The 16,269-nt window shown below is 41.5% G+C and overlaps 2 protein-coding genes across 3 annotated transcripts; both read right to left on the bottom strand.

Moving 5' to 3' along the window:
• LOC142885488 (uncharacterized) lies at positions 1-5,482 on the bottom strand. The gene is made up of 6 exons (XM_076022003.1): positions 5,347-5,482; positions 2,173-2,463; positions 1,802-2,083; positions 1,272-1,376; positions 1,111-1,154; positions 1-336 (listed from the first exon to the last, which is right to left on the bottom strand). Exons 1-6 carry the CDS (start codon positions 5,405-5,407, stop codon positions 175-177), a joined length of 945 nt encoding a protein of 314 aa, XP_075878118.1. The 5' UTR covers positions 5,408-5,482; the 3' UTR covers positions 1-174.
• A 1,653-nt stretch (positions 5,483-7,135) lies between these two features.
• LOC142885487 (ATP-sensitive inward rectifier potassium channel 10-like) lies at positions 7,136-15,865 on the bottom strand. Of its 2 annotated transcripts, XM_076022002.1 has the most exons (7): positions 15,531-15,865; positions 9,666-10,011; positions 8,752-8,963; positions 8,324-8,455; positions 8,068-8,245; positions 7,493-7,581; positions 7,136-7,380 (listed from the first exon to the last, which is right to left on the bottom strand). In XM_076022002.1, the coding sequence occupies exons 2-7, from the start codon at positions 10,009-10,011 to the stop codon at positions 7,210-7,212; spliced, it is 1,128 nt and encodes a 375-aa protein (XP_075878117.1). In that variant the 5' UTR covers positions 15,531-15,865; the 3' UTR covers positions 7,136-7,209. The 2 variants fall into 2 exon arrangements, with proteins under 2 accessions (XP_075878117.1, XP_075878116.1); XM_076022001.1 differs by having other exon boundaries at positions 7,138-7,581; positions 15,531-15,859.
• Positions 15,866-16,269: the final 404 nt, after the last annotated feature.

Raw genomic sequence — 16,269 nt, 5'->3', positions numbered from 1 at the left:
TTTAAAGTAATATAGTCTTTTATTATAGGTTTGAGAATTTACACTGGAAGGCATATTATGTTCATGTACAGCGGCACTGCTTGAATGTTCAGTTCACAAGAAGTCATGAGGAAAATAAAAGGAGTTTCTTGACAAATTGAAGTCATGATGATACATAGATTTTCTTCTGTTCTTTTAGGGTTGGGCTGACTTTTGAACCATTGCATACAGGCTCTCTGCCTGAGGGATGTGTTGTCGCTCAGTGGAAGCCGCGAGGTCACTGTGAGGTCCGACCATGCAGTATTCAGATGGTGATGGATCATTTGTTGCACGGGGATCAGGAGCTGGTTGACTCTCCTGAGAAAGACATGCGTTTCTATGAGTGGTTGCTTGCTTGTTGTTTTCACCTCATTGTCTAGTTCAAACATGCACCACACACAGCATTCTGCAAAAAGAAAATGCAACAACTGCATGATTGGATGACGTTACTAAAGTTGCACAACTGATTTCAACCCTGCAATGTTGCACATCTATCATTAGGCCTCCTGCAGTAGACAGTATCTTCAGCCCTAATTGTCTATCACTTCTATAACCAATCAGCTTCCTGTCCATACTGTATCAGTTCTGTTTGCAGCAAAGAAGCAGAAGATGCAAGCAGGGGCTGCTCAAAGCTTCTCTGAGAAAAACACAGAATGAGATCAGGAAGAAGAAGCTGCTTCATGTTGTAAGCAACAGCTGCTGGTGCTAAAACAAAACAAAAAGTCAGCATGCATTGCTGCAGTTTTGTCAAAGGTGGATTGCGTTTTGCCTTCCTCCTACCTGGCTATGACAAGAAGTTAGTTAAACCAAGACCATGAACCTACTTCCTGTCTTTTGCAAATTCCCTCTGGCTTTGGCAGAAACTAGCTCCAGCACTGTGTTGCAGATGACGTTGACACACGTTTCAACTCTTATGAAAGGATATGTAAATGCATTAGAGTGGCAGGTGAAGGAAGACGTTGCTAAACCTTGTTGTGTTTAGTGCTCATGCAGGACGACACACAAGAAGACAGTTTAAGCTTTACAATCCAGTTGGACGTTTTATTGACTAACTCTGGAAAAGTGTTGATTTAAAAATGAACATTTACTTACCCCAACGACATCATATGTTGTGTTTTCAGCGCTCTGAGTATTATCTGTGTGGGAGCCATAACAAATACACAACAGCTTGAATCACATAATGTATTTGTCTACATCAGCACCTGTGCACAAGTCTAAAATTCTGACTGTGTCCTTCACATTTTTTCACTCACATGTTCTTCTCCTTCGGAAATATATAGACACCCCCAGCAGAATCAGCACAACAATGGTAATACCAATGGTACTTGTCGCAATAATGGCAACGTTCGTTGCATTACCTGGAACGAAAGTCAGAGACAAGATTATTCTTCTGGTGTGATTCATAGTATTTACAGCACTCTGTGACTTTTATTTATTTACTGAAAATGAAACTGCTCACATTCCTAAAGAAAACAAATTAATACAATAAGAATTATGTATCTGTTTTTCAAGCCTTCAACTTGCAAGAGAGTAGATAAAGAGACACTGTGCAGCATCAAGAATATCCAAGATACTATTTAAGATGTTGGTTTTCATTTTGCATAAAAGGCAAACTAACTTGTGTCGTGCATCGGACTTCATTATCCTATAAACAAAAATACAATCATACCTATTTTTAGCATTATTCAGAGATATCATGGTTTATTTCTGTCTTTATATCATTCAGTTAAAATCAAATTAAATCTGTGTCATCTTTACAAATTGTTTTATCTTTCCAACTCACCACTATGGATGACACATAAATCCTCTATCGTTCTCTTGTCTTTGGTCCAGCTGACCTGGTTGCTATGGTTACAGATGATTGAGTCCTGCTCCAGGTAGACATGAAGTGAAGCTCCAGAGGCTGTGACTGCTCTCGCCTCTCCTCCCTCCAGGCTGCAAATTCCATTGTTACACTTGACAGTGGAGTTAGTGGTAGCAGTCTGTGTTGTGCAGGTCACAATGTAGTTACAGGAGTCTGAGCTGCTGGTGGACTTCACTGTCAAGTTAACTGGGGTCACTGGGTCTGAGGAAGAGGTGTAAATGAACCAGGTGAGACAGTCTGTAGAACAGCATATTGCTGTGTATCACACTTTGAAATGATCAGAGACTCACCCAGCACCGTCACCTGGTATTCATCTACAATTATGTCTGACGGACCACTGACCACAGCAGTGTAGGTTCCACTGGCCCTTGCATTTACATTATTTAGGTGTAGGGAAAAATTATGTTCACTGAATTTGACTGTTTCATAAAATCTGGTTTGTTGACCATTATATTTTAGAATATTACGATTATTGCATTTCCATAAAAAATCATCGCCACTCTTTAGACTAATGCTTTCATTGACATCCAGAGTTAAATCCCGTCCTGTCTGGACAAACACAGAAGACCCCGAGCAGCAACCTGGGAAAAAAAACATGAGAAAAAACAAATAAGTAAAGCTGATGGAATCAATACCATTTTTACATGTCTTGATGTGTCTTTTTTTATTATTTTGTTTATAGTAAAGGTGTTTTTGGGGGGTCCAGAGGTTAAAAAAGAAAAAAAGAAGAAAACTTCAGTTCCTTCAGCTCATTTATTTGAGTTCAGGTTGAGTTTTTAGTGTTTTTATAAATGATGTAGGAGGATGACCATCTTTCTTTCTTCTGACAGAAGGTTGCTGTCAGAGCAATGAGGCCTCAACATGTTTAACATGTTCTCTCAGCTTTCATTTTGTTTCATTTTATTTTTTACACTTTCAGGTTGCTACATGAATTCTCTTCACAGCTGAGAGTTTTTCCTCTTCATGCAGACTGTGAGTGCCACTGTGGTTAGTGTTGCCACCCGTCCCGTTTTTCCCAGAACTGTTCTCTTTTTTCACCACCTGTCCGGGAAAAATAAAATCTCTCCCGAGACACAATTTGTCCTCATTTGATTTCCGTCTGTGGTCTACTCCCGTAAAATACGCGATTGTCCCATATTTGGCAACTAAAAAACCTGTCCCGTAAGGAACTGAGAAGTTACCTTGGGGCCCCACCTTACCAGTGCACGCCTAAAAAAAATAGATTTTTACACAACCAAACGCACAAAAAAAAAATGCATGTGAGGTCAATTGAACATCCTAAATTGTCCATAGGTGTGCATGTGAGTGTGAATGGTTGTTTGTCTGTTTGTGTCCCTGCGATGAACTGGCCACTTGTCCAGAGTGTCACCCTGCCTACGCCCTAAGACAGCTGGGATAGGCTCCAGCAGATCCCCGGGACCCTGAGCTTGGGAATAAGCAGGTATAGAAAATGAATGAATGAATGAATGAATACATTAGTGGTTCTCAAAGTGAGGTCCAAGGACCACAAGAGGTCACAGAAAGCCCAAAAGCCTATGCCTATTGTTGTTGTAATATATATATATATATGTATATAAAATATAAACTGTTCTTTATTACAAAAGTGCAATGCAAATTATCTGAACTTTAAATATCAAAAAAAAAATGCAAACCGCAGTAAATAGAATAGTTAAGGCCAAATCAAAAGAAAAAAATGCCACAATATATAATATAAAACATTTAATGGTGGAAATAAATATTGTCAGATGAAATACAAAATGTATAGCTTTTCATACAAGCAATTTATTATTATTATTATTATTATTATTATTATTATTATTATTATTTATCAGTCTGCCTGCCTTCATAGGATTCATCATGGCTTCACTGTTACCTTAGTTAGCTGTGTTAGCCCCTACAGCAGACCTTGGCAAAGTACGGCCCGCTGCGTGTCTCTGTCCGGCCGCGTGAGGCAGTCATAAATTACACAATCTACCGGTCGATCGCGAAGGTAGTTTGCCTGGATCTCTTGGAGAGACAGAGTCGCGAAGATACTTCCGCGGGTCCGCGGGACTTCAGAGCTATTTCCCACAATAACTCTTCTTCATGTTGGCTGCACAAGCAAGTTTTGGCAAGTTTGCAAACTGTCACAGAAAGTGTGACGTGATCAGTATCGCTTGTCGCGCGGTACGTGTTGAGGTTGCAGGCTGAAGGCAAATGGGGCGGGGTCCTACAAGGGGGGTCTGCTGCTGCGGTGTCATGTCATTGCAAATTGCGCATTGTTGTCGTTGCTGTGGTGTACATTCTGGCAGCCCTAGGAGGCCCCCCTACTGCCCCCCCCTCCCCCCGCCCCCTCCCGTCGACAGACTCGAGAACGTACCGCGCTTAACACATTAATAAAGGTATACTATAAAAGTAAAAGTATACTTGCAGTACAATGAAAGTGATTTAGTTTTTCTTTAAACTGATGGATGTAGGGATGGGAAGATTAACCGATACGTATCGATACACGGACAGGCGCGGGCACGATGCGAGTGCATCGGTAGAGCAGCCGTGAATCGATGCAATTTTGGGATTAAATCTAGATGCATCGGTTTTTACGTCTGTCACAGAGCGACACAGCGACGCACGGCGCAGTGCTGGAACTTACAGCGAAACGATCGCTGCGCGAGCCGGACACGGAGGTGCGTGCCGCTTCAAAGTCTGGCGTGAACGACACCATCGTTCGGCGGCTATTCGAGGAACGATTCTACAGCCAAAAGTGCCCAACAACAAAGAACACTGTTCACCGCCGGACTCCTGAATTCTGGCGCAGCGGAAGGAGCGCTGTGCTGAAAGTTACAGCGCAGCGCAGTGCACAGCTCACCCCCGATGAGTAGTTGCATTGCGTACTCATTTTGATTGAGTTCAAGGAACCATGACATTATTTATTTATTTTTTTAGTATTTGAATCTTTTTCTGTCTTCAATTTCTCATCACAGCCGAGCTATTATGACAGTTAGGCTGGTGTCTGTTTACAGCAACAGCAATAAGAGTTTACATTTATTCCATTTGTAAGCAATAAGGAAAGGTTTATTTATTTTTCATTGCACTTGCCTTGTTATTGTTAATTGTGAACCAGTTGTTCACAAAAGACCTTTAAATTTAAATTTAAAAATACAGAATGTTTGTATTTTGGTGGATAAATAATCAAACTCATTGAATTGCATAGCATCATTCCTTTGCATCGGAGTCTCAAATCAAATCACATTGTGTTGGATCAAACTGTGCTGAATCGCACTGCATCGTATTGGGGGAATCGTATCGTATCGTAAATATAATATACGAATCGTATCGTATCTTTAATGTATCGAATCGTTGGTAGTGTATCGACATACGTATCGTATCGGCCACAGACCAGAGATGCACAACCCTAGATGGATGAGTCTTGTAACGTTCAGTTCAACGACATGGCAACAAAAGTGGAGAGAATATGGACTTCTTACCGTGTTTTATGTGCTCCAGAACAGCAACTACCAGTAGGAGTAATGCTGCAGGTTGCCACATTGCGACACGAGGAAAAAAGCACAGCGAGCACTGTCATTATGAAGCACGACAATTTCCGTCATGTTTAAAGAGGGGGGCCCGCGGTATTTTTTGGGGGGCTTTCCCCTGCGTGTTTTAGCTACGTTTCAAGATTTGTAAAAAGGAAGGTAAAACCAAGGTAAAAAAAAAAAAAAGAAAAGTCAATGATGTTTTAATCAATCTGCGCATGTTACGTGGCGGTAAAAAGTCCTTTCTGAACAAATGCAGTGACACACATAGACACCAGATTGGAATAGATTGTGTCACATGTTCACAGTTGACATTTGGAATGATTTAAATCGGAATGGTAAAAAAAAAATTCAGCATGTGAACGCGACTAATCATGTTTACTAATAATTACAGTCATTTACAGTAAATTCTCGATAGATTTAGACATGTTAAAATGTTTACCCGAAACCTTGTGCCATTTAGGATCGATAAACCACTGCTGATAAATTGGAAAGTGCTCTGTGATCAGTTCTCTTCAAAAGATTACATTGCCAGATAAAAGTTGATTAACTGAAAAAACATTTTAAAAGAAATACTTGCCCTCTAATCATTCATTTTCAGCTTTATTAAGTCTCTTCTCTTTACAGAATTGTCCTCTTGAATTGCTCTGTTTTCAATTTTCAAAAGCCTGGCACTGATTTGGAAAATGTTGCAGATATACAGGCCTTCTGAAATGTTACACTTGCACTCATGTCCTCATTGTCATTCCTTGCCATTCACTTGCCATCACTTCTACACACTCTTCTTCTATTCACACAGAGTCAAAAAGAAGGCAGACAAAGAAATGGAGGGATTTGACTAAACAGCTTTTGTTTGTTTGTTTTCCAAAATTATGTTAGTACCTCTATCCCGGAGGTAAACAAGTTGTTGTTGTTTTTTTCGCTCCAAAAGGGGAGCTTATTCTGTGGTTTAAGTACCTTTTGTAGCCTTTTCAGTTAAAATCTATCTGCTAGTGAAGATCTAAAACCTTCATCTGACCTCAGTTGGTCTGTGTTGGAAATTATATCCTACACATATTGTTAGCGTACATTTCCAGTCAAACTCGGTGCAAATTTACAGTTAACACTCATAAAGTGCCAAACCAGCAGTCGCACAGCTGTATAGAACAGGGTGTGAGAAAACATCTCACACCATCAACACAGACAATATAAAACACCCTGATCAAAAAACCACATTGTCTCATCTACATTCAAGTTTAGTGCTACGTTAACAAAGGTGCTTTATCTAGTGTTATTGCCAACACACACAACTGACAGTATGTCTATGTGTTATCAACTCTGAATGTTACGCTCTATTGCAACAGTACAGAACGTGTACAGTACTCATAGGAATTTTTTGTGACAAATCAAAGAAACTTGTGTGTGATTTCCCTGCCTTTGTCCTGCCATCCCCGAAACACACTAGAAAACAATCGAGCCCATGAGGGAGAACACAAACACGCCTGTCGGAGTTTCTGTTTTTCACACTACTTTTTTTCATTTTCACCTCAGCAGCTGCAGCAGTTCATCTCGCAGCATTCAGTGGTTACTTCCAGGACGCTAGTCAATGTGAGAGCCAACAAGGTTTCTCTGTGATACAGGGTGTTGACAGCCAGCTAGTTTTTTGTTTTTTGACCTTTTTGATTTGGCACTGTCGATCAATGCGCCTCTTCTTTCTTCCATGTCATCTTTCAACTTTCAAACTTTCAAACTTTATTTGTATAGCACTTTTCATGCGTTAAAATAATGCAACCCAAAGTGCTTCACAGATTAGTCCACAATCTCCTCAGACGTTACTTATGCGAACACTGGCGCGCCCACGGTCCTCCCCACCCCTCTCCCTGTAGCTCTGCTCCAAGCGAATCTTCTCTGGGTCAGTGACCTCCGACACCATCCCGCCGCCGTTGCTCTGGTACCCGTGCTGCTGGCAGGACGCTCTGAAGGTGGGCATGGTCTTGGTCTTGGCCACTTTGTCGAAGAAAGCGAAGTCAGCCACGTATTTGCCGGAAGGGGAGAGAGAAACCACGGGGGGGAACTCGTAGCCCCAAAGAATCTCGTCTGGCAGGTAGGAGGTGCGGACCTGGCAGGTGGCAGAGGTCGGCTCAATGGTGGCACTCATGATCACCAGCAACTCAAAGTCGGCCAACTCTGGGTCTGTCCAGCCACCACCTGGATGAGGCAAAAGGAAACTGTTGGTGGACAGAATGGACTCTCAAAAATTTCTGATCTGGGCTTTTTTTGAACCTGTCACAAAGACAAGACATGGTGTCATTACAACATTTCTGTCCAGATTCTGCATGAAATGTAATATAATATGTCCTTATTAACGTTAATGCATCATGAGTATAGACTTCTCCGCATTTGTCTATCAATTCTATCAGCATCTGTACTGTGTCTGCCTTTGCCGATATACCGTCACTATACAACTGTGCCCCTCAAATGTGATTGTAAAGACTCTGAGGACATGCTGAGAAAAACTGTTTGAATAAGAGAACATCTGTATAAAGATAAAAAGTAATTCTATAATGTGCAATGGGCTTATGTGTCAGTATCGGTAAGCACTGAAATATAAGTCCCCGAACTCTACTCGTTCTGTCAAAGAGTGGTATCGGTGCATCCCTAATTGTTATCATCACCTGTTACATTGACCCTTACCCTTGGCTGCCCAGGCCCTCAGGGGACTGCTTTCATCAATGAGGTGGTAGAATGTAAGAGGTAGGATGAGGAAGGGGCTGTCGCTGGCTGTGTCCACTTGGAAGGGCACGTTCCTCTGCTCAAGGCGAACAGTCTCGCCCTCCTTGGTCAAAGACGTCTGGAGCAGTTTTCCAGTCACCTAAGTCAAATGATACATATGTGGTAAATAGATTTGTACTCAAAAAAAGAAAAACTCAGACCTCCATGTTTAACTCACCTGACACCCAATGAGGAGACTTTTGCGCATGTTGGCCAGCCTGATCATCAGGGAGGGTCGACCTTCATGAGTGGACACCACAGCATGCTGGCTAAACTTCACTGTCTCACCTCGCTTCTTTGGCCGAGCGACCTGATGGACATATCTAAATTAGTTTCACCATCTTTAAAAAAAATATATACTGTATATCCATAAACATAGAGCAAGACATGGCCCTAAGACAGCTGGGAGAGGCTCCAGCAGACTCCTGAAACCCAGAGATCAGGAAGAAGTGGGTATTGGAAATGGATGGATGGATGGATGGAGGGATGGATGGAGGGATGGAGCAAGACAGCCCAATGATTGCAGTGCAAGTAGTAGATGTCTGATTTGTCTTGAATTTCAATAAAAAGAAAACCGTAAGTGTTCTGTTTCCACTGGATGACTACCTTGGCCAGGAAGGTGCCGGTGATGAAGATCTCCATCAGCATGGTGATGACCAGCTGGACGATGAGGAGGATAATTGCGGCCGGACATTCCTCTGTGATGCAGCGGAAACCGTAGCCAATGGTTGTCTGGGTCTCCAGGGAGAAGAGGAAGGCCCCTGTCAGAGTCTGCATCTGCATGACGCAGGGCGTGTGGTTGGATGGGGGCTCGAACTCTGCAGAGGCATGTTTAAAGAAATATACCAATTTAGTTATTGCATGCTAGCATTTATAGTTTTGCAACAAGTGCATTATCTTTTTTTGGACTCTCAGAAGAGCGTGTCTGAGAAAACAGTGAGAAACAGGATGTGTCAAGTATGTGTCAAGTAGAGGTTGACACATACCGCTCTGTCTCGGTTGTTTCCTGGCAGTTTGATTTTTATCATGAGTAATGTAAGCAACGTTGTTTGCACTGTTTGTTTTTTTATACTGCAACGCATTTCAAAAATCCCCAAACACATTGACACTGTGCAAACTTAGCAAATGGTAATGTTGAATAAAAATGTTGGAAGGTCTACAAAGCGCAAGACTCACACACAAGTTCAGTCACAAACAGGGTCACCCACAAACAAAGTCACCTACGCACATCACACTTACTTTCGTTCCATTTCATACACATAACTAACGTGTTCTTTCCACTGAAGGCGGTTACTGAAACTATTGTCATTGCGTATGTTAATATTTTTCTTTAACTCATTTCCTGATGGTCGATGTTAATCGCAGGGCTAAAAATCTGCAATTTCACAAAGCTGCTGGTAATAGTTTGGGATTAATTCATTTAAACTATTATTTTTTTGTCCGTTTTTTTTCCTGAAACATTTGTATGAAGTGAACTAAGGGAGTTAGTTTTATTTTTTATTTTTCATCTGCTCTCTCACCAAGAAGATCACCATGTACCAGAGCCACCAGATACCAGAGAACCCCAAAAAGGAACCAGGTGCCGGCAAATGTGGCCGTAAACAGGAAGAACTTGTAGCGCCACTGCATGTCCAGAAATGTTGTCCAGAGGTCCCGCATGTAGAGGGCGCTCCGCCCACTGACATGGTCAATGCGAATGTTGCTGCGGCCATCTTTAGACAGGATGCGTCTCCTCTTCCTCAAAGCCCCAACGCCACCTGACAGGCCACCACCCAGAAGTGGCTTCAGAACGTCCGTCTGTGTCTGAGAGTGGCAGACCTTCTGAGGTGAGGAGCTTCGGGAGGAAGGGGGAGTCGCAGATGTCATCTGGGGAAGAACACAGAGGAAGAAGCACTTTAGATCTCAGATTATTTATAATTGTGACATCAGCTTTCTGGAAAGTTAGTTCAATTCAATTGCAAGAGGTTGAACTGCACGAGGTTTTCTCTGGGTACTCCCACTTCCACCCACAGCCAAAAAACATGAGAGGTAAATTGGGAATTTTGACTTGGTCGCAGGTGTGAGTGAGAGTGCGAATGCTTGTTTGTCTGTCTATGTAGTATTTTACAGCATTTGAAATGTCACGTAGGAGGTTTCTGTTTTACATTCATAGAAACTCATGTGTGTGTGTGGTAGTCAGAGGTTCCACTCCACTTGTTGAGGGGAACTCAACTCAAAAATGGAATAAATGCAAAAAACAGCAGTTTGTTTATGCGAGGGAAATATAGCAGCTTTTAGAGAAGTAGTGGCTTCAAACAGGTGACAGATGTGGAAGCAGGTCACATTGGTCACACTGTTTTTGGGATTTTTAAAAAAGATTTTAGTAGGAGCTAATGCAGATTACAGCAGCAATGGTATGCGGCTTTATTGTCATTGCAACACGTAAATGTGTACAACGAAATTGTGCAATCCCCGTCCAAAAATATACAGTGAAAATACAATACAACATGAAAGACAGGACTGCAGGATTGAGCATTTTCAGTGGGGGGCAGAAAGAGGAGAACAGAAGGGGAGAGGAGGAGAAAAAAAGACACCCTCAAACCAAGTTCCTGGGAGGGAATACAGTGTGGGACTTGAAAAAAACCTCAGCAACACAAGCACATAAGACATTGCAAACAACAATGCCCCTTTCATGACTTTAGGAAAACAAAACAAAGAAAATAATAAAAAGACAAACCAAGAGTCGGTGAATTTAAAGTTTGTGGTTGACAAGTTTTTGGCTAATATCTTATATGTTACATATTCACTCACGCACTCTACCACCAGACCACTGTTACATACATAATCAGATACACTGATTATATTGTACATATTATTAAAAATGTATTATATATTATTTTCTTTAGCCAAAGTATTTAATAAGCCCAATATACCAAACATCATTTAAGAATAATACTTTTTTAATTACTAAAAAAAAAAAAAAGAAAATAGTTATTGGCTGAAGTCCATTAATTCATTCATTTTCCATACCCGCTTCTTCCCGAGCTCAGGGTCACGGGGGTCTGCTGGAGCCTCTCCCAGCTGTCACAGGGCGAAGGCAGGGTGACACCCTGGACAAGTGGCCAGTTCATCGCAGGGCCACATAGAGACAAACAACCATTCACACTCACATGCACACCTACGGACAATTCAGAGTGTTCAATTGACCTCACATGCATGTTTTTTGAGTGCGGGAGGAAGCCGGAGAACCCGGAGAGAACCCACGCAGACACAGGGAGAATATGCAAACTCCACACAGAAAGGTCCCAGGCCCCTGAATCAAACCCACAACCTTCTTGCGGTGAGGCGGCAGCGCTAACCACTGCGCCACCGTGTCGCCCGCTAAAGTCTACATTAATATTTTTTTCTTTCTTACAAATATGTATATATTTGTACATAATTGTGTCCTGCAAAGTATTTGTTAATTTAAAACAAATCTGGGGGCAGAGAGAACCAACCACTGATTTATCCCATTATTGAAAAGTTACTTTTTATTATGATGAACATTGATAGCACAATATAACAAGCTGAGTCTTTCAATCTTTTGATAATAAATGCAAATGATAAAACAGTCCTATTTTTGGTAGATGCAAGCTCAAAGGCCTAAAGTGTCACATTTACGCAACACATTTATTGATGAAGGAAAAATTGCATAGAAAACATTTGTTGCTGTTGTTGTGAAGCGTTTTAGGTGTCTTGAAAAGCGCTATATAAATTCAAGCTATAATTATTATTATTATTATTATTATTATTATTATTATTATTATCATTATTATTTATAGAGCGCTTTTCGAAGTCCTTCAAAGACACTTTAAATAAAATAAAAGATTAAACAGTGGTGGGCAGCAGCGCCACGCCCAGGAATCATTGGGTAATCTAAACCCCCAATTCCAGCCCCAAATACTGAGTGCCAAGCCGAGAGGCAATGGGTACCATTTTTACAGTCTTTGGTCTGACTTGGCCAGGGATCGAACCCACAACCTACCAGTCTCAGGGCTGACACTCTACCACTAGACCACTGAGCTGCTTTGTTCAGGGAATTTCAGCTTAGTTTTCTGTAACGCAAAACCAGCATTCACACGCAACGTTTCCCAATCACCACGCAATGACTTACATCAAGCAGGTCCGTCAAATAGAGAGGTCAATAAGAAGACATCCCCAGCAAAGAGGAGGTTAAAGAAGAGAATAAGAAGGAAGAGCAGAATTAGGACAAAGACAGTGGTACAGAATGACTCAAGCCAAAGAGTAACAAACACCACACCTATTTGTTATTAGACACCAATTGGTGAATCAGTGACTTTTCTGAGTAAAAAAAAAAAAAGTCTGATTTTATCTTCGTACCTTGTTTTTAAAGGCTTCACTGTTAAGTTCTGACCAATGCGGTCTTAAACAGACAAAGAGTGAACTTCTGAATGGTAACCAGAGACAGCAGTGAGGCTTGGTGGGACACAGTGTCCGCTCTCCGGATGCCCCCTTCAGGACTTTTTTTTTCACCCTGGCACAGGGTCTCTTTTTAGCAAACTTTAGTTGCTTTCGACTCTGGATGCTCCCAGTTTCTCTCTGAGTCACCCTCTTGAAAATGCAAACTGTTACATATTGTCCTTCCACCTGGTGTACTAACAATTATGACATGGAAGAAGTCTGCGGACACTAGCTTGTTCCCATGTTGAACGGCTACTTTTGTTTTGGTTTTGGGATCCGGGGTTGTCTAGTCCCCTTACTGCCGTTCCTCAGGAAGTAGCTCAAGAAGGTATATCTCACACCTAAGGGTAACGATACAAATACATAATTGTACAAACTAAATGGATAACTGAAAAATGCTTCTGATGATGTCTGAGATATATTTGACAAATATTGCTTTGCAATATATCTGGATCTGTGGTTGGGTAATTTAATCTCTCTAGGCTCAGACGAGATTTGAATAATTTACAAAAATCGTTATGGTCAATAACAACGCTTCATTATTTCTTTTAAAAGAGCATGTGCGAGCAAAGCAGAAATGTGCTTTGAACAGAGAGAAACCAGTGACGCTCTAACCTTTTCAGCACATCTGGAGGATGCTGGATCGGGATAAAAGTCAACCCAAAAGACAACCATACAGTCTTTGTGGAACATGACAAACAGAAAACTACGGAGCAAAATTTCAGAATGTTGTTAGATTTTAGTTATTTGGCTCAAAGGCACCTGAGCCTTAAAACTGAATATCTGGACAAAGGTACATGCTACATGTATTCTTGATCATTCAGTGCACATGAAAATCACTTTCAGAACCTGAGCGTGGATTACATAATCAATTATCCTTAATTACATCACGCTATTGTGATTACGCAAGGCTGAGCCCCGCAGAAGCTTCTTAATTACAACAAGCACCATTGAAAACTTCACTCTTTCAACTCTGCATCGTCTCTCACCCAACTCTGTGTTGACGGTAACGCACACTCGCATGTCTCACAAAAGAAGAATTCAGCATCTCAGATAACTAATGGGCGTAATGGGAGCAAAAAGAAGGAAGTATCCTGCTGTATTTTTCTTTTTTTTTCCCCCGACCAACCTCCGCAGCCGAACGTACTCCATCTCCATGGCAATATGACAACTTGATTGGCCTGCCTCAGTAAGCCGAATCCAAAACCTGAATCAAAACTTTCCCTTTGCCCAACAAGGGGAGCGCTGAATGTTTTTCCTCATCTCTCCCTCTATCCCTCTCTTCTTCTTCTTTCCTCTTTCTCTCCCCTTCCTTCTCTCTCCCCTCTGCGTACACAGGAATGCTTTGTTTCGGGCCGAGATAAAAGAAACAAAAGACACCATTGACAAAAAACCATTCTGTGTCCATCCATCTGTACGACTGCCCCGTGTGTGTGTGTGTGTGTGTGTGTGTGTGTGTGTGTGTGTGCGTGTGTGTGTGTGTGCGCGTGTGCGCCCATGCATTCACACTTGCATACACACACACACACACATGCTCGCATTTATAGGATCATTTGAAAGTGGGATTGCAATTACACAAACAATTCGATGCGTATGAGTGAGACTGTAGGCGTCCGTGCGTAATTTTGTATGCATTCATTTGTGCACGAAAATTTCTCTGAAAAGGGGGCACAATGCTCTGTGTGTGTGTGTGTGTGTGAGCGTGTGCGCGTGTGTGTGTGAGAGAGAGAGAGAGAGAGAGAGAGAGTGAGAGAGAGTGACAGAATGAAAGAAAAACAAAAGAATGAAAGGGAGGAAAAAAGAAAAAAAGTCTTGCTTGTAAACAGGAGAGAGGGAAGATTGGTCTCCCTTCATCTCTTCTCCACTGCTTCTCCTTCCATCACATTTCGTTTAATGCTTTTTTCCAGTTTTCTCTTTTCACAAATGCAACAATTTGCAGTGTTTGACACCATCAGATGTGCCCAACACACTAAATGATGCACCTGAAATGTAAACGTCCTATTTCTCAATGTTTCTCAGTGTAATTGAGTTTGTCAACAAATTGCCATAAAATGAAATCCTCCTGGTTAATCACTAAATCTAATAATCATTGATCAATGAGTATTTGAATTTAGTGGAAATCAGATTTTTTTTGTTGTTGTTGTTGTTGTCGAATATTCAGCTTTTGCGTTTTTTTTCAAGTTTTGCAGCAAGAAAAGCACAAAAGTCACAATCATCACAACTTCACAGAACAATAACAAAGTGCTAAAGGCAGTTGTTGGTTTTCACGTAAAGTTACATTAAGTCAAAATTTGCATCAAAAAGTTTTTTAAAAGTCCCCCAAATATCCTTGTGTCTTTTGTGTGCATGTGATTTCTAACTCTAACCCCAACGGTGCACATATTTATTGAAAGTCATTGCATTTGCTGTGAAGGAGTTCTAACTAACACTTTTGCTGAAAAGGGTCATCGTTCCTGTACGTACCGCAATAAATGCTACTGCCGCAAGTGCAATGATGTACATCAAACAGAAGCTGGTGTCCTTGAAACAGACAATCTAAGTGGCTGGGAGTGTGTTTCCAATACCAATCAAACTCCCGTCAGACTCAGGATCAAATCTCTGCCTGCATGTGGAGGCAGCACAAAGTTTACCATGTCGAAGCGGTCGCCTTCTAGGGAAAAAATGAGTCTGCTGCTGGAGGTGTTCAGGACTTATTCTACTGGTTTTTATTATATCCTATCATTATTATTATTATTATTATTATTATTATTATTATTATCATTATCATTATTATTATTATTATTATTATTATTATTATTATTATTATTATTATTATTATTATTATTATTAGTTACATGCAAGTTTACTTTTGTCATAAAACAAAAAAAATCAGCCTTTGCTTCCAAATATTAAAAAAGACACCTCTTACCTTTCATCACACCCTACTGTCAATCTCACTTGCTTACCTTTCAGTGTGGGGCTGCAGACTAACTGCTGTGTGCAGAGGAAGTGTGCAGCCTCAGCTTCAACCTGCAGCCTCAGCCTCTTGTTCACACGTCGGCCTCGTTGATGTGCACATGCTCTGGATGACTGCAGCCACTCGCAGGGACAGTAACTTAAGAAGACGACGTCCAGCCACACCGACACCACTCTGAGGCTGGAATCATGGGGGATCGCAGACGGCTCATCGGGCACCTGATTCTGACCCAAAGCCTGGTCTCGCTCAAAGTCCCCCCCTCTTACCAAAGAGACAGAACTTGCCTTTATAACAGGCCTCTCTCACTCTCTCACTCACTCACTCAGTTTTACTCTTTCTCTCCCTCGCCGCTGAATTCCTGTTGGTCCCTGCTCGCCTCTGTGCACGGGATGTAATCACTGATCCACACTCCCTCCCTTCCGGCCACTCTCAATAAGGATGTGGGGACACAGTTTCATCACAGCACCGCCTTGAAAACAGACCTGATGGACTGAGATAGGAAATCTGTCTATCTATCTATCGATATCTATCTATCTATTAAACAGCTTGATTTTTATTAAAATACATTTTACGGCCCCTTAAGGTAAAACTTCCAACATAAGAAATGCACTACAATAGTTTGGGGGAAATCAATTTTTAAAAAATGGGAAGATTTGTTTTCAGTGCTGTGGACCCTGTCAGTTTCTGCACCTGTTAACTAGTGGCTGTACAAAAATTAAAGCATTCTA

This window comes from Nelusetta ayraudi, unplaced genomic scaffold, assembly GCF_046127955.1.
Source record: "Nelusetta ayraudi isolate G7.1 ecotype Tasmania unplaced genomic scaffold, CSIRO-AGI_Nayr_v1 ptg000011l, whole genome shotgun sequence".
Lineage (NCBI taxonomy): Eukaryota > Metazoa > Chordata > Actinopteri > Tetraodontiformes > Monacanthidae > Nelusetta > Nelusetta ayraudi.
Note: the sequence above shows the minus strand (reverse complement) of the source record. Positions and strands in the feature narration are given on the sequence as shown.